Source organism: Aquarana catesbeiana, linkage group LG07 (assembly GCF_042186555.1).
Source record: "Aquarana catesbeiana isolate 2022-GZ linkage group LG07, ASM4218655v1, whole genome shotgun sequence".
Classification (NCBI taxonomy): domain Eukaryota; kingdom Metazoa; phylum Chordata; class Amphibia; order Anura; family Ranidae; genus Aquarana; species Aquarana catesbeiana.
In genome coordinates, this window is record NC_133330.1 from 21,568,671 (window position 1) to 21,590,959 (window position 22,289).

Below are 22,289 nucleotides of genomic sequence, written 5' to 3' on the forward strand. Positions count from 1 at the left end.
CCTGTCAGAACTGGCTATATTTACATAGAACCACAAATCTAATATGCATTTCAAGCTCAGCGACTTAAGCCGGCCTTTGGTGGTTTGAATGTCGACCGGTTCAGCAGGAACCGGCAGATTCCACCGTATGTGGGCAGGCTGAAGTTACCAAAGTTGATCTTTAAGTATAAAAGAGAATCTTTCATCTGGGAAGGAGCGTTTGGCGATCCGGCCATTTGGTCTCTCACCTGTCGCTCTCTCTGTAGTTTCAGCTCATTTTCTTGTCTACGCCTCTCCTTCAGCTGTTCATATTGCTCTTTGGTTGGCAGTGACATTAGACCCAAAAGTTTTTCCTGAAAAAAAAATAAAATAAAAAAACAGTAGATTTATCTAAACCCTCATCTAACCTCTTAACCACTTTCCACTCAGCCTATTGTAAAATGACAGCCGGGCGAGAGCGTTTAATCCTGGAATCATGTGACGTCCTCCAGAAGCGCACCTGAAGGGATGTGCACTGGCACGATCTTTCACCCATTGTGTCCATCGGACCCAGCAGAAGGCAAATCATTGTACCGGGCTGGTCATGGTATTATGTGATGGCTGCGAGTGATCACATGTCAAAAGTACACAATGGGCTTTTATTCATAGCCATTCATGTGTACTATTGTGATTTCGGAAATTGGACACAGTGATCACATGGTACAGGGGCCAATCATGGCAGACCTGTACCATGTGATAGCTGTAGCCAATCACAGCTATCACAAAAGGTACACAATGGCACATGCATGGATGCTATTCATAAAAAGGATTGCTTAAAACAGCGATCAGATCACTGCAATAAGCAATCATTAGTGAAAATAAAAACCTGATCACCTCCCAAGAGCAATACAGTGTCAAAAATAGGAAAAAAAAAGAAAAAAAAACATTAAAAAAATTATTTTTTTTCCCCTTTTTTTTTTTACATACCGTCAGTCAGTGTTCCTGATCACCGCCACAACAGTCATATGATGATGCTGCACACAGGTATAGAAGGATTGGTAATCACTAAATCCATAAGGCAAAGCAAATACAGTGGGTATACTAAATAATCACCCCCCCCCCCCCCTCTTTAAAATAATTAAATTTTGTTGCTTTTCAGCCTGAAATGAAGACAGACACAGTTTTTGTTTTATCCAGCTGTATTTACGGTATGTGATTTTTTTTTTTTAAAGGGGGGTGATTCTTTTCTATACTCACTGTATGTCCCAGCAACAGTAATCATAGGGGCACAGGCAGCACTCGGAAGACGGCTTCTAGGAGATGTGACGGGATCTCTGCAACAATCAAAACAAGAAGCACCACTCTGGGTGCAGCATATAACACTAACAACAAGTTTATTCAGACAATTAGCAACTGTCTGAATAAACTTGTATTTAGTGTGTTATGCTGCACCCAGAGTGGCTCTGCTCTCCGTGTTTTGATACGACACTGTACTACACTGAGGAAAATTGTGAAAAAAACAATTTTTTAATTTCTTAATTTTGCCCCCAAAAAATGTGATAAAAAAAATGACAACTTCAAAAAAACTCACCATGCCTCTTACTAAATACCTTGGACTGTCTACTTTCCATAAAGAGGTCATTTGGGGGGGGTATTTGTACTGTCCTGGCATTTTTAGGTCTCAAGAAATGAGAGGCCATCATCAGTACATCAGAATCGATCAATTTTCAGATATATATCCCATAGTTTGTGGACTCTAACTTTCCTACAGACTAAATAACATACACCGATTTGTGTTATTTTTTACCAAAGAAATGTAGCTGAATACAATTTGGCCTAAATTTATGAAAAATAAAATTTTGGAAATAAATAATCTAACAAAATGAAGAAAATTTTTTTTTTCCCCCCCACAAAAATTATTTTTTGTTCTTAATATATAGCAAAAAAAATTCGAAACCCACTGGTGATTAAATACCACCAAAAGAAAACTCCATTTGTATAAAAAAAAAATGCTAAAAAAAAAAAAAAAAAAAAAAAAATGTATTTGGGTACAGTGTTGCATGACTGAGTAATTGTCATTCAAGGTTTGACAGCACTGAAAGCTGAAAATTGGCCTGGGCAGGAAGGGAGTGAAAGTGCCCGGCATTGAAGTGGTAAATAAACCAGCATAAAAAGTTTGACATAATTCAATGTACAGTTACTCCTCTAGCTGTATACATTTCTCCCCGATGTTGAATGGTTTAGCATAGGGGTCTCCAAATTGCAGCCTGCGGGGCTACTATTCCTCCCACTGACACCAATGATGGGGCACTATTCCTCCCACTGACACCAATGATGGGGCACTATTCCTCCCACTGACACCAAGGATGGGGCACTATTCCTCCCACTGACACCAAGGATGGGGGAACTAATTCTTTCACTGACACCAGAGATGAGGCACAATTCCTCCTACTGAAATCGATGATGTCAATTTTTTTTTTACTCCCACTGATCACCAAGCCAATGGCATGGTTTACTCACACTGATGCCAGGGCATTTTCTACTCCCATTGGCCACAGTCCAGCCCCCCTAAAGTTTGAAGGACAGAAAACTGGCCCTTTGTTTTGAAGGTTTGGAGACCCCCTGATTTAGCAGAATAAAACATCTTACTTATGTTATCTCTCACTCTTTAGCACTGAATCAATATTAGTGCCTTTTTAAACTTTAGAAAATCTGAAGCTGCTGTAGGTTGCAGTGAGCTGCTCATGTGATCAGAGCTGAAGGAGGAGGGTCAAAGTTCAGGGAGAGTTACTGAATGATCAGCTCTGCCTGGTCACCATTCCACCAAACCCCTTTAGCTGAGCTGGCAGATGGTTCCATGAGCAGGACTAGCAAGAAGAAGGATTCAAGGACTCCAGGGGAAAAGTAAAATTTGTTACTTGTGAACTCTGACCTCTTCAACTACTTATTATGTGGGGAAAGGGAGGGGGGACCAAGTATGCGTTAAAACCATACGCATTACAAGTGGTAATTCTGGCATATTTGGGGGGACTATGAATTCTCCTTTAAATTGCAGAGCGCGGTTCCCGTAGCCCCAGTATAGTCAATACCTGTACAAACAGTGTGGCCGAGTATCGCACCATCTTCTGCAGCTGCAAGTTTTTTGGGTGAGGTTTGGGCTCTTCGTTTACTCCCAAGATTAGGATTTTTTTGCTACAAAAAAAAAAAAAAAAAAAAAAAAAAAGAAGAAGATTATTATATTACACTATATATATATATATATATATATATACACATACATACACATACACGAAAAGGATAACCACAAGATTAAATCTTCACGTGTGTGTGTGTGTATATATATATATATATATATATATATATATATATATATATATATATATATATATATATATATATATATATATATATATATATATATATATATATATATATATATATATATATACACACACACACACATATATACACACATACACACACCACACAAATGTGAAGATTTAATCTTGTGGTTATCCTTTTCGTGTGCCTAAAAATGTATTGTATATGTATAATATATATATATTATATATATATATATATATATATATATATATATATCTATCTATATCTATCTCACACACACAATACATTTTTAGGCACGCGAAAAAGGATAACCACAAGATTAAATCTTCACATTTGTTCTAATTATAAAGTCCAGTAATCAATGATTGCTAGAGGGGCCTGAACTGTGGGAGCTGTGCCCAAAAAAAAAAAAAAAAATATATAAAAACGCACCACAAAAGAACAAGTCTTTAATGTGTATTACCAGCTGACTTTTCAATGAACGTGGTTATGCTGGAGTTCTTCTTTAAGGTATCCATAATATACAAGAGCTTAAACTGATAGTAAAGGAAACATTTTATAACAAACATGTTATACTTACCTGCTCTGTGTAATGGATTTGCACAGAGCAGCCCCAATCTTCCTCTGCAAGGGTCCCCTTGCTGGCACTCCGGGCTCCTCCTTCCTGCCGAGTGTCTCCATAGGAAGCAGCTTGCTATGGGGCATGCATGTGTGCTCGCTCCCGTGCCCCTCTCTGTGTGTCCATTGACACACAAAGCAAGGCTCAGCCCCGCCCCCTCCTCATTGGCTGTGATTGACAGCAGCAGGAGTCAACGGCTCTCGCTGCTGTGTCTGAGCCAATGAGGAGGGAGAGGGTCAGGAGAGCAGCTGCTCCTGTGCACATTGCTTGATCAAGATGGGGCTCAGATGATAGGGTGCGCTGGGGGGGGGGGCACCTTCAGTCCTTTACAACCACTTTAAAGTCAAAGCCCACCTTTTACACCACGTTTCCTGTCAAAACCTTATTTAGGACGTACCTTGACACATGGAATAAAACACCACTCCCAAAACTCAAACCACCCCCCCCTCCCTCCTCCCCAAACACCTTACCTGAATCACAGGTGCATCTTCCCAGGAGAATGCTTTTACTTGTGTGCAAGAGTCCTTCCCGCTGAGGCTCGGGAAAAAGTTTGCAAGAGCCTCCATTGCAAAAATGTAGCAAAGCGGAGTTCACACTTCCCACATAGGAAAACAAACATTCTGTGGCTATGTCTGTCCATGCCGGGCAGGCTATGGGGGACGGTGGCTTGCATTTTTACAATGCAAGGCACTGTTCTCCCCACCCTACATTTCCTTCATTTCTGTGCACTGCAGTTCATCTGTGGTCCCGAAAAAAAAAAAAAAGAAGAAAAACACAGGCTGTGACAGAGAGCTGCGGAGCAATGCAGACTTGTTGCAATTTTCTGCACCCCTCTGCCCCGCAGATGACAGCTGTGCGCAAACGTAAATGCAGCACACAGAAGACTATTGTTGTCTGTGTGCCCCATGTGGAAAGGTGCATTTTTTCTTCTGCATAAAATCACAGCTGTTAACCTGCCCTAAATATACATTGATCAGGAGGTTAATGTTGCTGCATTTACCAGGTTTTTTTTTTTTTGCAAAAGGTGTACTGGGCCTTTCAAGTGATATTAAAGGCTGAATTGTTTTTTTTTTTTTTTTTTTGAACAAACATGTTATACTTACTTGCTCTGTGTTATGGTTTTGCACAGAGAACACCCAATTCACCTCTTCTCAGGTCCCCCATCAGCGTTCCTAGCCCCTCCCTCCTGCCAAGTGCCCCCATAGCAAGCAGCAAACACTGAGCACAGCTTGGCCCCGCTCTCATCTCATTGGCTCACTGGCTGTGATTGATGGTAGCTCCTGGCTCCTCCCCCTGCTTGCTATGGAGGCACTCTTGCGTGCACGCTCCCGAGCCCCGCTCTGTGTGTCCATTGACACACAGAACAGTGCTCAGCCCACCCCCGCTCCCTCCGCACTGGATGTGATTGACAGCAGTGGGAGCCAACGGCTCCCGCTGCTGCCTTAGCCAATGAGGAGGCAGAGAACCTGGAGACCTGCTGCTCTCATGCACAAGCTGGATCAAGATGGGGCTCAGGTAAGCATTAAAGGGGCTGCTGCACACAGAAGGTTTTTTACCTTCATGCATAGAATGCATGAAGGTAAAAAAAACCTTGAGCCTTTAAACCACTTTAAGTGCCCCTGAAACCCCCTTAAAAAAATGCATCTTCAACCAGAGACGAGCGCCCACTTTTCTGTGCTTATTTTAAATCCCAACATGGAAAGTAATAAATAGCAAACGTGATGACACTTTCTATGCAGCTACATTTAGGTTTCAGCACTCAAAAAAAAAGCATCTTTTTCTTTCAATTTAATTCAATGCAATGCTTGTTTCTCACCTTAAACCATCTATTAACTCATAGAGCTTCTGCACCTCCACCCTCCGGTTGTTGGCATGGTCCAAATTGTAGGTTGTCTCACCAGCACTACAGGGTAAAATAAGTACAAAACACAAGTCAAAACTAAATTGTCAGATAATTACCCCTTGTCAGCAACACACAAATAGGAGCTGCAAACGATCACAAGGAAAGTGGGCGTGCAAGGCAGAAGTAGAAGTACAGTAAGACAGCCTCACCAAACACCCACATTGTTTTTGGAAATTTATATTTAAGTATCTTAACTAGTTGAGGGCTTTGTTCAATTTATTCTTAAATGGAGAGTGCAAAAAGAAATAAACTTCCATAACAGCTTCAAAGCAATGCATCATATGAGCCTTGTGCAAGGCTGGGGGTCCAACATTACCCCATGCCCGTCAGTAGTGCAGCCACTCCTAACCTGGAACTACCAGGAACAGCAAGGCCGCCATCACCAGATGCCCACATTGGCCTACTGGTTTCACCATAGACCTGCAGCACAATTCCAACATCACAGTTCTGGGAGGAGTCTCTTCTGATGGCCTCCAAGGTCAAGCCCAAACAAGAGCAGGTCTGTTACTTGCTCAAAGGGGGTACAACAACTAGAGCATGTAGGCCTTGCTGCGCCTCCTAAGGTGGCAGATGAAGGAAACCTCACTGCAGTTAACACACTCCTCAGAGGAAGGAAGTGGAGGTAAGTATCATAAATCTTCCAGGTGATCTAGATCTTCCAGGAGGTACGGACAGTGTTATATCCCCCATGTATCTGAGATAGGCTGGGGGTAAAAGTATGAAGGCCGGAGCGGGACTCAGCTGTCCTCCCTGTGTGCGTGAATAGACCCCAAGGACTACAAGGGGGGGGACTACAGGGGGCAGTATAGGACTAGGAAACCCAGAATTACACTACGGGGGGGCGGTGGAGGACTAGAGGGCCAGCATTACACTACAAAGGGCAGTATAGGACTAGAAAACCCATAATTACACTACAGAGAGCGGTGGAGGACTAGAGGGCCCAGCATGCTGCTCTGGGGAGGTTTTCCTCCTTCATGTTGGACCTCTGATTGTAGACGTCTCCTCCAGGCTGTAGACATTATCTGCAGTAGGAGGAAATAATCCGATATTGTGCTGACGGGTCTTACTGCTGTAGAACTACAACTCTACAGCAGAAAACCTCGGTTTCGGGAGTGGAGAGGTCTCCACTCCCAAAACCTACCTTATCCAGCCCACCAGGTTCATTGTTCCTGGGGGAGATTCTAAGCAGGAAAGTGCAGGTGGTTCCTACAACTAGCAGAAAGGCCTTGCAATATTGGGTTTTCTGATTAGGCAAAAGAGTCTGAGCTTGTTCTTTTGTTGTGTGGGAGCCTCCTGTTTCCTGTATTAGGTGGGCAGAGCCACACTCTTTTCATGTACTGCCCTGAAAGAGGATTGGGGAAAAAGAAAAAAGGTTTGCATGCAGTCCCATTTTAATAATTAATGTACTTAAAAATGTATACATCTGCCCCATGCTAGTCCCCTTGTATACGAATGGAAAAAAAAAAAAAAGGACTTTGGAGCTGCACTGTGAGCAGATTCTACTTACTTGTTATTTCTTCCAATAAAGGATATGAAATATAAGCAAATATCTGATTGGTTATAGGGGCAACATAGGCACTGTACTCCATTGGATGCAATCATCATTCTCGGTACTAAGCTGCTGCGATATCATGAGCCAGAAATATTGCAAAGACTTACTTGATAGACTGGGCCATCCTGATGTATTCAGGGGCCTTCTCATCCACCTTGTCCATGCAGTTTCGAAGTCTCTATGAGGATAAAAGAAAAGCAAAAGAAAAGGAAAAAGGAAAAAGGAAAAAGGAAAAGAAGAAAAAAGAAAAAAGAAAAAAAAAAAAAAAAAAAGTCAGCGTATGTTTCCTAAACTGGTGTACAACAATCAAGCCAATGTGCTGTTAAAAAAAAGTAACCTTACATCCCACAATTGTGCACCCCCCCCCCCCGAAAGATCCACCCCCAAGAAGTTCTGCTTTTTTTTTGTTATATACTTACCTTTCCCAGAGGTTTTAAGGTTGGTCACGTGATGAGCCGGGTGGGTGCACGTCGGTCTACTCTCAGTAGTGGACGGTCTTCAGTGAGGCGGAGAGCAGAGCAAAACGTGAATCAGTTACGTTCTCTGCATCAATACACTGCAAGTAGGATGCCATGGAAAAGTCCCCTCAGTGGGCAGGTGAGTGTAGACTCACAGCATGTCCTCAGTCTTTCACGTTTAATGAAGCTGGGCTGCATTTAACCTGGAAGATGAGGACAGTCCTAGGTAAGCTCTCACTTTTGGATTGAGATTTGGTGATGTCACCACTGTGCTGCTCATTGTTCTCCTTGCTGGAGAGGAAGCTGTACCCGAGGGCCTGTAGTGCAAGGATCTCCCTGCTCCATCTATTCTGTGGAACTGTGCTTCCTCCACCATTTCTGCTGCTTTCTGATCAATTTCTGAACAGTCGGGGTGCAGCTCTGACCTGAGGGTGCAAAGCCCTGCCTCTACCAAGATGGCCACCTCCATGCAGAGAGTGAAGAACAAAAGCATGGCAAATCAGTACTTAAAGATGAGCTGCAGGGAGCCCACAACAATACCGGTGGTTAGTCTTTTTGCCCTCTTCTTGCGATTTTGGAAACAGCTTCCACAGAACAGGTCTTCATTAAGAAGTGAAGCGAGGATAAGAATGACAGCACTATAGCTTTCACCAGCAGTGAATCAGCAGTGGGAACGTCGATATTACTTTTTAGACAGGTTCCCTTTAGACTTGTTTTTGCGTTCACAATGCTGCCCTATTATATTAAAAATTCAACCACACAATGCTCAGCATGGAGGGCACAAGCCGCTTCTCACCTGGTAAAGGCGGACAATGTCTGGCGTGTGCTCTTTCTCATCCATTTGCATCTCCCGCTTGATCAGCGTGTCCTTACAGTGCTGGCAGCAGCGGATCTTGTCGTCATCTTTTTCCTCCAGGACGGAACTGACGCTGCTGAGACTGCTGATGCTGCCACGGCGCGAGGCCTGGGCGCTGGTGATAGGGGACAGATTGGGGCTGCTGTGGGATGAGGCTGAGTGCTTGCTGGCGCTAGTAAGCTTGTCTGTAGAAGGTAAAAACAGATCAAGATACAATGTTAGAATCAATCTAAAGAATAGGAAACTTGTGGGGATTTGGGACTAGGGTTGCACCCATACCCTTTTGTTATCGACGAGTACCAATACTTTAGGTCAGGTACTCAGTGCGATTTGAACAGGAATCGCACTGCATTCCTGTTCGAAATTGTAGGCTATTCTTTGCTGTGCAATTTGCGCCCATTCATTTTGTATGGACGCAAATCGCACCACAAAATTATCGGTTTCGGAAACATTTTCACGAGTACTCAAGAAAATACTTGGTATCAGTGCATCCCTATTTGGGACGAATAGATTCTTTCTCATTACTGGCAAATGGAATGGTGACGAGCTCGGTGCATTTCCTGCACATGATGGAACCACACAGTCGGCAGTGATGGCGTCTGTTGCGTATGGTAAACTTATTGCCGCAATCCGGACAGAAGGGGACATCCTGGTCATTCACCCATGGTACCACGGAACGCTCTATGGCTGGGGAACAGAAATGGCAAGTTAAGTTTCAAGTTTTGGCTGCAGCCATTGAGACCAATATTGAGATCGGCCTACCTCTTATCTTGGCAGACTCTGTGTTCATGCGGTCAAACGATGTGAGCTAGAGGCAAATAAAAATAAAAAAAAACAAAAAAAAAAAAAAAACAAAACAAACACACACAACTTAGTTCCAGAAGTCCCATAATAACAATGGCGGACAAATCACAAGAGTGGAGCAGTCACTGCACCAAACTTTGTTGAGATTTTAGTTGGCATAAACATAAAAAATAGCGCAACTTAACATAAAAAAAAAAAAAAAAAATGCCAAAAGTTCATAATATAATAAAATACATTTTCCAATAGATCATGCACCTATAGTGTCATGCTTGCTTCCCACCTCATGCAGATACAATGCATTTGAAAAGTATTTACAGCGATTCACTTTTTCCACATTTTGTTTTTACAGCCCTATTCCAAAATGGATTAAATGTATTATTTTCTTCAAAAATTTACAAACAATACTCCATAATGACAATGTGAGAAAAAAGTTTGTTTGAAATCTTAGCAAATTTATTAAAAAAATAAATAAATAATCACATGTACATAAGTATTCACAGTTTGCTCAATACTTTGGTGAAGCTCCTTTGGCACCTATTACAGCCTCAAGTCTTGTTGAGTATGATGCTACAATTTGGTGCACCTATTTTTGAGTAGCTCCTCCCATTCTTCTTTGCAGGACCTCTCAAGCTCCATCAGGTTGGATGGGGGAGCGTCGGTGCCTAGGTATTTTCAGGTCTCTCCAGAGATGTTCAATTGGGTTCAAGTCTGGGCTCTGGCTGGGCCACTCAAAGACATTCACAGAGTTGTCCCATAGCCACTCCTTTGTTATCTTGGCTGTGTACTTAGGGTCGTTGTCCTGTTGGAAGATGAACCTTCGCCCCAGTCTGAGGTCCAGAGCGCTCTCCAGCAGGTTTTCATCAAGAAATTCTCTGTATATGGCTGCATTCATCTTTCCCTCGATCTTGACTGGTCTCCCAGTTCCTGCCATTGAAAAACATCCCCACAGCATGATGCTGCCACCATTATGCTTCACTGTAGGGATGGTATTGGTTAGGTGATGAGCTGTGCCTGGTTTCCGCCAGACATGACGTTTGCCATTCAGGCCAAAGAGTTCAATCTTTTTTTCATCAGACCAGAGAATTTTGTTTCTCATGGTCTGAGAGTCATTCAGGTGCCTTTGGCAAACTCCAGGTGGGCTGTCATGTGCCTTTTACTGAGGAGGGGCTTCTGTCTGGCCACTTTACCATACAGGCCTGATTGGTGGAGTGTTGCAGAGATGGTTGTTCTTCTGGAAGGTTCTCCTCTCTACATAGAGAAACGCTGGAGCTCTGTCAGAGTGACCATCGGGTTCTTGGTCACCTCCCTGACTAAGGCCCCTTTCCTCTGATCGCTCAGTTTGGCCGGGCAGCCCGCTCTAGGAAGAGTCCTGGTGGTTCCAAACTTCTTCCATTTATGGATGGAGGCCACTGTGCTTATTGGGACCTTCGATGATGCAGAATTTTTTCTGTACCCTTCCCCAGATCTGTGCTTCCATACAATCCTGTCTCAGAGGTCTACAGACAATTCCTTGGACTTCATGGCTTGGTTTGTGCTCTGACATGCACTGGTAACTGTGGGACCTTATATAGACAGGTGTGTGCCTTTCCAAATCATGTCCAATCAACTGAATTTACCACAGGTGGACTCCAATCAAGTTGTAAAAACATCTCAAGTATGATCAGTGGAAACAGGAGGCACCTGAGCTCAATTTTGAGTGTCATGGCAAAGGCTGTGAATACTTTTGTACATGGGATTTTTTATTTTTAATAAATTTGCAAAGATTTCAAACAAACTTTTTTCACCTTGTCATTATAGGGTATTGTTTGTAGAATTCTGAGGAAAATAATGCATTTAATACATTTTCGAATAAGGCTGTAACATAACAAAATGTGGAAACAGTGAAGCACTGTGAATACTTTCCGGATGCACTGTAATAAATGCTCATCTCCAACTTTTGACCTCTATAGGAAATTTTAGATCAAAATGCACTTTTTGCCCCCTCCTGGGCTATTAAAAGGACTGGCTCTCAAACATACTGTTTGCCTCCACCACTTGCATCACTCAGATAATTACATAGCATTTAAAGAAAAAAACAATGGGACCGATAGTGCTCTCTGTATATAAAATGTGATCATGCTCAAGGATAAAAGACACAAACATATTAAAAAGCACAACTAGTGTTGTTTAACCCTTTTATGACTAAGCCCATTTTTGAAATTTGGTGTTTACAAGTTAAAATCTGTATTTTTTTTGCTAGAAAATTACTTAGAACCCCCAAACATTATATATATTTTTTAGCAGAGAACCTAGAGAATAAAATGGAGATTGTTGCAATATTTTATATCACACGGTATTTGTGCAGCGGTGTTTTAAATGCAAATTTTTGGGAAAAGGGACACTTTCATGAATTTTAAAAAATCCAAAACAGTAACGTTACCCCAATTTTTTTTATAGAATGTGAAAGATGATGTTACGCCGAGTAAATAGATACCAAACATGTCACGCTTTATAATTGCACGCACTCGTGGAATGGCGACAAACTACGGTACCTAAGAATTTCCATAGGCGACGCTTTAAATTTTTTTTTTTTACGGTTACCAGGTTAGAGTTACAGAGGAGGTCTAGTGCTAGAATTATTACTCTCGCTCTGACGATCGTGGCGATACCTTACATGTGTGATTTAAACACCGTTTACATATGCGGGCGCGACTTCCGTATGCGTTTTCTTTGTTGCGCGAGGTCGTGGGGACGGGGGCGCTTTAAAACATTTTTTTTTTCTTATTTTATTTATTTTGATATTTATAAATAGTGTTTAAAAAAAAAAAAATGTTTTTGATGACTTTTATTGCTGTCACAAGGAATGTAAACATCCCTTGTGACAGTAATAGGTGGTGACAGGTACTCTTTATGGAGGGATGGGGGGTCTAAAAGACCCCCCATCCCTCCTTTGCACTTCAAAGTATTCAGATCGCTGAAAACGGCGATTCTGAATACTGTGTATTTTTTTAAAACCGGCGCCATTGGCAGCCGAGTAAACGGGAAGTGACGTCATGACATCCCTTCCACGTTTACAATGAGAAGGCTGGGACGAAGCCGCCCACGGCTTCGTGCCAGCCCGCCCCCAGCCGCTGGAGGCAGCCGATCGAACGGGAGGCCCGGTAAGAGCGGCAGGAGGGGGGGGGGGTTGTTATACTCAGATAGCCAATCGCCCGCTCTAAACAATGGTACCGGGATGATGCCTGCAGCTGCGGGCATCATCCCGGTATAACCCCAGAAAGCCGAGTACGCACATCTGCATACACTCGGCGGGAAGGGGTTAAAACCGCATATATACAATGTATGGCATCATCTCCTTCTCACCACTCCACACACTGACTGAGGAAGTTTGTGAAGCGGACGTAACGCGTATAGGTGGCGGAGCCACACCAGCGACATCATACCACCGCCATCTTGGTCTGCCATTTAAAACCCGCATATATACACAACGTATGGCATCATCTCCTTCTCACCATGCTCCCCAGACCAAGATGGCAGCGGTGTAATGTCACTGGTGTGGCTCCGCCACTTATACGCATTACATCCACTTCACAAACTTCCTCAGTCAGTCAGAGTGTGGAGTGGCAAGAAGGAGATGATGCCATAAATTGTATATATGTGGTTTTAAACAGAAAGCAAAGCAAAGAATAAATTCCACATCTTCCCCTAGTAAAAAGCACCTTCCACTGTAGTGTAGTAAAACACAGTTAACCCTTTGAGCTCCCCTGATGTTAAAGTGATTGTAAAGTCTCTTTTTTTTTTACTATAAAAATAACAAACATGTTACACTTACCTGCTCGCTTGCAGTGGATTTGCACAGAGCAGCCCCAAACCTCCTCTTCTCGGGTCCCTCTTCTGTGATCCTGGCCCCTCCCTCCTGTTCAGTGCCCCCCACAGCAAGCAGCTTGCTATGGGGGCACCTGAGCTAAGTCACAGCTCCCTGTGTCCATTCAGACACGGAGCCCCGACCCTTTCTCCCCTGCTTGGCTAGCTGACTTTGATTGACAGCAGTGGGAGCCAATGGTGCTGCTGCTGTGTCTAAGCCAATCAGGAAGGAGAATCTCGGATGTCTAAGACACTCCTGGACATCACTGGACAGAGAGGGGGCTCAGGTAAGTATTAGGAGGGCTGCTGCACACAAGGCTTTTTATCTTAATGCATAGAATGCATTAAGATAAAAAAACCTTCTGCCTTTACAACCACTTTAACCCCTTCCCAGCCAGTGTCTTTAGTACAGTGACAGTGCATTTTTTTTAAAGCACTGATCACTGTATTGGTGTCACTGGTCCGCAAAAAGTGTCAAAATTGTCACTTAATGTCTGAATAACCGCCACAATATTGCAGTAAGTGCTATAAAGTTGCTGATCGCCGCCATTACTAGAAAAAAAAAAAAAATACAAATATCCCATAGTGTGTAGATACTATAACTTCTGCGCTAACCAATGTACGCTTATTGGGATTTTTTTTTTACCAAAAACATGTAGCAGAATACATATTGGCCTAAATTGATGAAGAAATTCGATTTTTATTGGATGTGTTTTATAGCAGAAAGTAAACAATATTGTTTTTTTTTTTATTTTTTTTTTCAAAATTGACGGTCTTTTTTTGTTTATACCACCAAAAGAAAGCTCTATTTGTAGGGGGGGGGGGGGCACATATTTTATTTGGGTACAATGTTGCATGAACGCGCAATTGTCAGTTAAAGTAACGCAGTGCTGTATTGCAAAAAAATGGCCTGGTCATGAAAGGGGGGGGGGGGGGTAAACCTTTCGGAGGTCAAGTGGTTAATATACGACACCTATGCAGCCTGTCCTGTTAAGTGGTCAAATGCCAGAGAAGCACAAGCTGAACTAAACCCCAGGCGGTGAGGCTCACCTTCTCTAAGCGAATGATTAGTTTGTTGACTTCCACCACATAGTGATCTATCCTGGCCGCCCGATGCCTCTTAAAGTCAGAGAGGTGAGTCCGCGTAGCACCTTCCAGAAAACACAGATAAACTCAATCAGAACTGATAAAAGCAGATTAATACTGCAACACATAGATTAAAACAGAACTCATAAAAGTGTCACCGGATTACAACCACCAAAAATTAAGTCAATGTTTAAATAGCGAGGCGTGAAAGTGTCAGCAACCTGCCACTGGATCTGCCATAGAGAGGGGAACAAGAAACCCCCGGCTCACATAGAGCTCCGACTGGCACTGCAGAATGGCGTTTAACTCTCCTCTCTTGAAATACTCTGCATTGCTGGAGGACTCTGCTCCTTCCTCTATAACTCTCCTCTCCGGAAATACTCTGCTCTGCTCTGCTGGAGGACTCTGCTCCTTCCTCTATAACTCTCCTCTCTTGAAATACTCTGCTCTGCTGGAGGACTCTGCTCCTTCCTCTATAAGAGCCCTTTCACACCGGGCCGCCCATAGCGTCGGCGGTAAAACGCCGCTATTTTTAGCAGCGTTTTACCGTCAGATCAGCGGCGCATTTCGGCTGCTAGCGGGGCGCTTTTATCCCCCGCTAGCGGCCGAGAAAGGGTTAAAACCGCCTGCAATGCGCCGCAATAGCGGCATTTTGCCGGCAGTATCCCAGCGCTGCCCCATTGATTTCAATGGGGAGCAGCGGTGGAGGAGCGATAAACACACCGCTCCTTCACCGTTCCAAAGAAGCTGCTGGCAGGACTTTTTTTTCCCATCCTGCCAGCGCAGCGCTCCGGTGTGAAAGCCCTCGGGCTTTCACACTGGAGATAATGCTGCAGCTGTTTTGAGGGCGGATTGCAGGCGCTATTTTTAACGCTATAGCGCCTGCAAAACACCCTCGGTGTGAAAGGGGTCTTACTCTCCCTCTCCTGAAATACTCTGCCCTGCTGGAGGACTCTGCTCCTTCCTCTAAAGCCTCGTACATACGGTATGATTGTTGGACAACCGAGCGTCTGATTTTTGTCCAAAGGGCGTGTGCCAGGAACTTGTCTTGCATACCAACATTACACAAATTGTCGTGCCACAAACACGAATGTAGTGGCGTACTACGAGGAATTTCAGCTCTTGAGTGCCAACCCTTTGGGCCCCTCCTGCTAGTTTCGTGTTTGGTGAGCATTGATTCCGAGCATGCGTGTTTGTACTTTTCGACTTTTGTGTGACGGATTTGTGTACTGACCATACGAAAGTCTGACGTGGAGCTGTCATTTGACAAAAATTTAATAGCCTGTCATCCAAAATTTGTTGGCCAAAAATTGGAAAACAATTGTTGAAAGGAACGTACTAACGGTAAGAACTTCGGACAACAGCCTGTCAAGCGACAATCCCCTTCTGATTTTCATACCGTGTGTACGAGGCTTAACTCTCCTCTCCTGGAATATTCTGATCTTCTAGTGGACTCTGCTCCTTCCTCTATGACTCTCCTCTCCTGAAATACTCTGCTCTGCTGGAGGACTCTGCTCCTTCCTCTATGACTCTCCTCTCCTGAAATACTCTGCTCTGCTGGAGGACTCTGCTCCTTCCTCTATGACTCTCCTCTCCTGAAATACTCTGCTCTGCTGGAGGACTCTGCTCCTTCCTCTATAACTCTCCTCTCCTGAAATACTCTGCACTTCTGGAAGACTCTGCTCCTTCCTCTATGACTCTCCTCTCCTGAAATACTCTGCACTTCTGGAAGACTCTGCTCCTTTCTCTATGACTCTCCTCTCCTGAAATACTCTGCTCTCCTGGAGGACACCCTATATGGCTGATCAAATTAATAAGCCGTTTGTGAAAAAAAACCTTCAAATAAAAGCCTAATTGGACAAGTGAAAGCGCCCGCTCACCAATCTCCTGGGGGTCCCACATATGTGGATCCACTCCTCCATAACTGTACGCCTCATAGCGGTCCTGGGATCCACCTTCAGCCTTTTCCCCTCCATCTTTCTTCAGCAGCTTGTTCTTTGCCTTCTTGGCGATGTGAACCAAATCTAGGAACATCAACAGATGAAGGTTTGCAGCAGGAAAATACAACAGGACCTCTCCTTGTAAAGTCTTTAATGTTCACATATGCAGAGAGAGAAAATGATACAATGTGAATTGTCAGGGTTGTCAGGGTCACTAAAGGGGTGTGTGCATAGCATACCAAAGAACAGGACTTACAACAGAGGACTGAGGAGGTTTGAGAAGATACAGTACACAAGGGTCTAACGAGCAGAGAAGCTGTCCCAAGGAGGCCATTTTTCTGTTGCTAATGACTGACTACCATACTCGTGTGCTTAAGGAGCCAACCAGCCAGGAAGCGGGTGACATGGCAAGGGTGACGGACGCCCTGGTAGTGTAGGAGTTTGATGCTTGGCCCATTCACTAGCGACCAGTTCCCCCCACACACCAGGACCATTCTTGCGGCACAGAGTTCCCAGGGACCTAGCCTGGAGTCACAAAGAGTTGTAATGAGGCCTTGGGAGAGAACAAGCCAGCGTTTATGAGAGGCGTGCTGCCCGTATCCAACAGCAACACACAGATTGCCGTCACTGGGAGTGAGGTGAGAGGGCTGATTTGTTGGCGGAGACTGGTACAATCTTGGCGGTACCAGCTCAGAAATGCTCCTCACCTGGGGAGAGGTGAAGTCTAACAGAAGTTGTATCTGTAGTTCATGTGTGTCAAAGAGTATAGAAGTTTGGCCACCGAATACAAAGGGTTAACAGTGTTCTCTGGGAGGAGTCTCGCATTTAATTTAGAGTGCTGGTTCTGTCTCAACACTGATTTCACGTGATTGCAGCGTCTGCCCGTCATTAGGGGACATTAGCGAAAGTGGGTTCCCCACTCGGGCATTTTAAGCCACGCCCACAGGTGAAGGTCAGCCTGGAGGAGTGGGTGTTCCTCAGCAGACTGTTTGCATGCAGATCCCCCCCCCCCCCCCCCCAAGTAATGTCCACATGTGATTGACAGAGCTAAAATCCAAAAGAATAAAAGGGGCGGGGCCAGGGACAGTCAGTGCTAGATGATACCGGACAGCCATAAAATTAAGCGGGTTCCATCTGACTAGCTTCTTAATGCACATTGTGGAGAAGCTCACAGTGTTAGTCCAGGAGAGGAGCCGGTACAACTGTGCAAGGCTGGAGGTCAGATTTAAGCTGGGAGACACCCTGGGCACACAACAGTTGTAATATGGGTGGCTTATCTTGTAAATCATTCAGTAAACGATGCTAACTGTACTCTGTAACATACAGACAAGTCAGGACAGCTGCTGGAGAATCCAAAAGTAGTACAAAGTTAGCGGTGGCATCAGCTCATCACACTCCACCTGTGACCTTAGCTTCTTAAGGACCGGGCCTATTTTTTTTTTAAACTTGTTGTTTACAAGTTAAAGTTTTGTTAGAAAATTACTTAGAACCCCCAAACATTATGTATTTTTTTCAGAAACCCTAGAAAATAAAATGGCGGTTGCTGCAATACTTTACTTCACACCGTATTTGAGGTCTTACAAGCGCAATTTTTATGGAAAAAAAAAAAAAATACACTTTTTTTTAAATTAAAAAATAAGACAGTAAAGTTAGCCCCAATTTTTTTTTTATATTGTGAAAGATAATGTTACGCCGAGTAAATTGATACCCAACATGTCACGCTTCAAAATTGTGCCCGCTCGTGGAATGGCGACAAACTTTGGCCCTTAAAAAATTTCCATAGGCGACGTTTAAAAATTTCTACAGGTTACCAGTTTTGAGTTACAGAGGAGGTCTAGGGCTAGAATTATGGCTCTCGCTCGAACGATCGCAGGGATACCCCATATGTGTGGTTTGAACATCATTTTCATATGTAGGCGCGACTTACGTATGCGTTCGCTTCTGTGCACTAACTCGGCGGGAAGGGGCGCTTTAAAATTTATTTTTTCTTATTTAATTTTACTTTATTTTTACACTGTCCTTTTAAAAAAAAAAATTAAAAATTGGGTCACTTATTCCTATTACAAGAAGTTTAAACATCCTTTGTAATAAAAGAAAAAAAAAAAAAAAAACATTGCTTCCGTCATCCAATGATATGGAGCCAGGAAGGGGGCCATCTTTCCCTCACTTGGCTCCATGCTACTGAGGAGACAGCATCGGATCGATCGTCTCCGCCGCTACCAACGGCTCTGGAGCGCGACGGGAGGGGGCACCTCTCCCGCTGCCGATAAAAGTGATCTTGCAGCGAACCCGCCGCAGTGATCACTTTTATCCTAAAGAGGAGCGCCCACCATTGAAGAAAATACCGGGGTTATGGCAGCTATCTGCTGCCATAACCCCGGTATTCTATGTCAAAGTACGGACGTACAGCTACGGCAGTTTGCGGTAAGTGGTTAATGTCATCTTAGGGTGGAGTGATCCTTTAACCAGTTCCCGCTTACGCTATAGTCGAAAGATGGCTACAGCGTTGGCTTACATTGCTGGGAGGGCGTCAATGGACATCCTCCCGTAATCGTGCGCCGTGCTCTGCGATCGCGGTGTCCAATGACAGCTGATCACGATGTAAACAGAAACAGGTTATCGGCAATTCTTTCTTCATGCCGACAGCGAGAGGAAAGAAAATAACCAGCTTGTGTGAAAGGGACATCGGCACTGATTATCAGTGCCCACCAGTGCCACCCACCAGTGAAAGAGAAAAATTACCTGTGTGCTAAATTTTATAACAAACTAGAAAAAAAAGTTATTTTTTTCAAAAGTTTTTCGGTCTTTTTTGGATTGTTTAACAAAAAAATAATACATAGCGGTGATTAAATACCACCAAAAGAAAGTTCTATTTGTGTGAAAAAAAAAAAAAAAACAGAAACAAAAAAAAAAAAAAAAAACAAAAAAAAAGTGGTTTCTAAGTTTTTGGTCTTTTTTTCGTGTGTTTAGCAAAAAATTGAAAACCCCAGTGGTGATTAAAATACCACCAAAAGAAAGCGCTGTCTAAAATAAAAAAGATAACCAAGTAAAGGGAAGCCTGGCTTTCTTATCCCAGAGCTTCTAAATATTTAAAGGAGTATAACCTTTAACAAACACGTTTGTTTATGATATAACTTTTTTTTTTTTTTTTTTTTTTTAAAATGCGAGATTCAGATGTGGTGCAATTATCTATCAAAAACTCTGAACCTTGTTAATATTAAAATTTAATGGACAGACCATTCTTACAGTTTGATCCCATCTGGGGTAGGCGGGGCCTGACTAAGAAGAACACATCAATATCTGTTATACATTCTTTTGAAGTACAGTAAAACTTTTGTTTGAGAGCGTTTTGCAAGACAAGCAACATTTTTAAATAAATTTTGACTTGATATACAAGTAGCATCATGTCACAACTGAGTATAAAAGAGAAGAGAGGCGCCTCTAAGTGTAGCAATATGGTTACATTTAATGGAGATACAACATTTAGCAACATATTGCTACACTTAGAGGCGCCTCTCTTCTCTTTTATACTCTGGAGCTCCTGCTTGATTTTGTGTCTAATCCCCTTGTGGAGGCTTCCATTTGTGGATGAACATTTTATGGTTACACAATCTGATCACGTTGCTATAATCTTTTTATATGGACTATAAACTGAAAGACCTAGGAATAAATGGTTTTGGAACGAATCATCTCAGTTTCCATTATTTCTTATGGGGAAATTTGCTTTGATATACGAGTGCTTTGGATTACAAGCATGTTTCTGGAACTAATTATGCTCACAATCCAAGGTTTAACTGTACATGGTTTTAGCTTTCTTCGTACGATATCTGTTAAATATGTAATATGATCAATCGTTCTAAGTGATATTGTTTAGTATTGCATAACTTTTGGCATGACATTCATCATAAAAAAAAAAAAAAAAAAAAACAACAAATCTATTGTTAAAAAAAAAACAAAAAAAACAAAAGAAATTAAATAAAAAGATAACATTTTCATATGAGTACAGTGTTGCATGACCGCATAATTGTTATTCAAAGTGCGACAGCACTGAAAATTGGCCTGGGCGGGGGGGGGGTTTAAAGTGCAGGGTATTGAAGTGGTTAAGAAGACTACTCACTTTTTAGCTGCCCTTTGACGTCTCTGTCCTCAATGGAGTGTTCCTCTTCATAGTGGGACTGCAGCTGGTAGAAAGACTGGAGATCCTTCAGGCACAAGGGGCAGAGGAAGCCCTCTCTCACCTCTCCTTGTTCATCGAATGGGGCGTTGTACTGCGAGGCCATGATCGATGCTGTGGCTGGCTGAGGATCGCTCGGAGTGACATCTGGACACCGGCGCACCTTACAGGGCCGCGGACGGAGCTGAGGAATAACAGACAAATTGGATACTTTCATTAGAACCAGAAATTCCATTGAAAGACTGTATTTCTATGTTGCATTGCTCAGTGGTGAGCAGCAAAGGGGCGGCGGGGGGGGGGGGGGGGGGGGGGGTGAGTCCTCCTCCTTTACAAGGACAAAAAAAATTCTAGAAACTTAAGTCAAAGCTCAAAATTGACATTATATTACACATTGCACTGTGAGCCTTAGGGGGAGATTTACTAAAACAGAAGCATGCAGAATCTGGTGCAGCTGTGCATAAAACCTAATCAGCTTCTAACTTCAGCTTGATCAATTACACTTTGGCAATAAAACCTGAAAGCTGATTGGTTGCTATGTGGAGCTGCACCGGATTCTGCGTGCTCCAATTTTAGTAAATCTCCCCTCCCCCAATGTCTTGTGTTTAAAGTCACCAACACAGTCATATAGTCATGCTAGGGACACAAAAGTCTTTGCATATCTTAATGGCCCGCAGCCAATCAGGAATGAGCACCAGAGGCACAATTATTTTATTTTCTGACAGTCACCCCCCACCCCCAGTATATTTACTCAGCATCTCCCCAACTCCTCCATCCTCAGCTTCACCGGTCTAAAACTGGACGCTAATTGAAACTCCATCCCTATCAAAAAGAAAATATTATATTGGAAGATTTTCCACCAATAATTGGCTATAGCTAATCAATGTCCTGGTGGATCTTCCTTCCTGTTCTCACCAATCCTTCTCCCCATTCCCCCTATGAATGCCTTCTTGTCATTTCACATCCCCCCTCCACAATGTCTGCTGTACTCTTCCCTGTCTGTTCTCTATTCTGTATCCTCTCTGCACCCTCTGACCTCTGCCCCGTCCTCACTGTACCCCCTGCCCTGTCCTCACTGTACCCCCTGCCCCGTCCTCACTGTACCCCCTGCCCCGTCCTCACTGTACTCCCTGCCCCGTCCTCACTGTACTCCCTGCCCCGTCCTCACTGTACCCCCTGCCCCGTCCTCACTGTACCCCCTGCCCCGTCCTCACTGTACCCCCTGCCCCGTCCTCACTGTACCCCCTGCCCCGTCCTCACTGTACCCCCTGCCCCGTCCTCACTGTACCCCCTGCCCCGTCCTCACTGTACCCTCTGCCCCGTCCTTACTACATCATCTGCCTGGTACTCCAAGTACTCTGTACCCTCTGCACCATCCGCCCCGTCCTCAGTGTACTCTGTGCGCCCTGCACTGTCTTCAGTGTATCCTGTACTCAACTACTACATACTCGGCAAACCGTGTATCCTCTCTGCCATGCTCAGTGTATACTATAGACCTCTGCACATCCTCAGCATAGCCTGTACTCACTACATGTAGATTACCTTCACTGCTCCTCCTGACTTTATTCCCTCTACATGGCATTCTGTACTTTGTGAAACCTGATCTTGGTGTGCCCTCTGCTTCGTTCACATTGTCAGTGTACCCCCTACACCCTCCATACCACCCCATCCTCAGTGTACCCCCTACACCCTCCATACCACCCCATCCTCAGTGTACCCCCTACACCCTCCATACCACCCCATCCTCAGTGTAC

General features: G+C 43.7%; 1 protein-coding gene across 1 annotated transcript in view; it reads right to left on the bottom strand.

Annotated features, from left to right (window-relative positions):
• Nucleotides 1-22,289, bottom strand: part of RBSN (rabenosyn, RAB effector) — a 44,433-nt gene that overhangs the window by 16,023 nt on the left and 6,121 nt on the right. Inside the window, exons 2-11 of the mRNA XM_073591751.1 lie at nt 20,482-20,722; nt 16,305-16,448; nt 14,389-14,489; nt 9,454-9,499; nt 9,217-9,378; nt 8,632-8,876; nt 7,485-7,555; nt 5,739-5,825; nt 3,048-3,150; nt 228-332 (exon numbers count right to left, since the gene is read on the bottom strand). Of these exons, the coding sequence (XP_073447852.1) occupies nt 228-332; nt 3,048-3,150; nt 5,739-5,825; nt 7,485-7,555; nt 8,632-8,876; nt 9,217-9,378; nt 9,454-9,499; nt 14,389-14,489; nt 16,305-16,448; nt 20,482-20,722 (1,305 nt within the window). The remainder of the gene's footprint in view (nt 1-227; nt 333-3,047; nt 3,151-5,738; nt 5,826-7,484; nt 7,556-8,631; nt 8,877-9,216; nt 9,379-9,453; nt 9,500-14,388; nt 14,490-16,304; nt 16,449-20,481; nt 20,723-22,289) is intronic.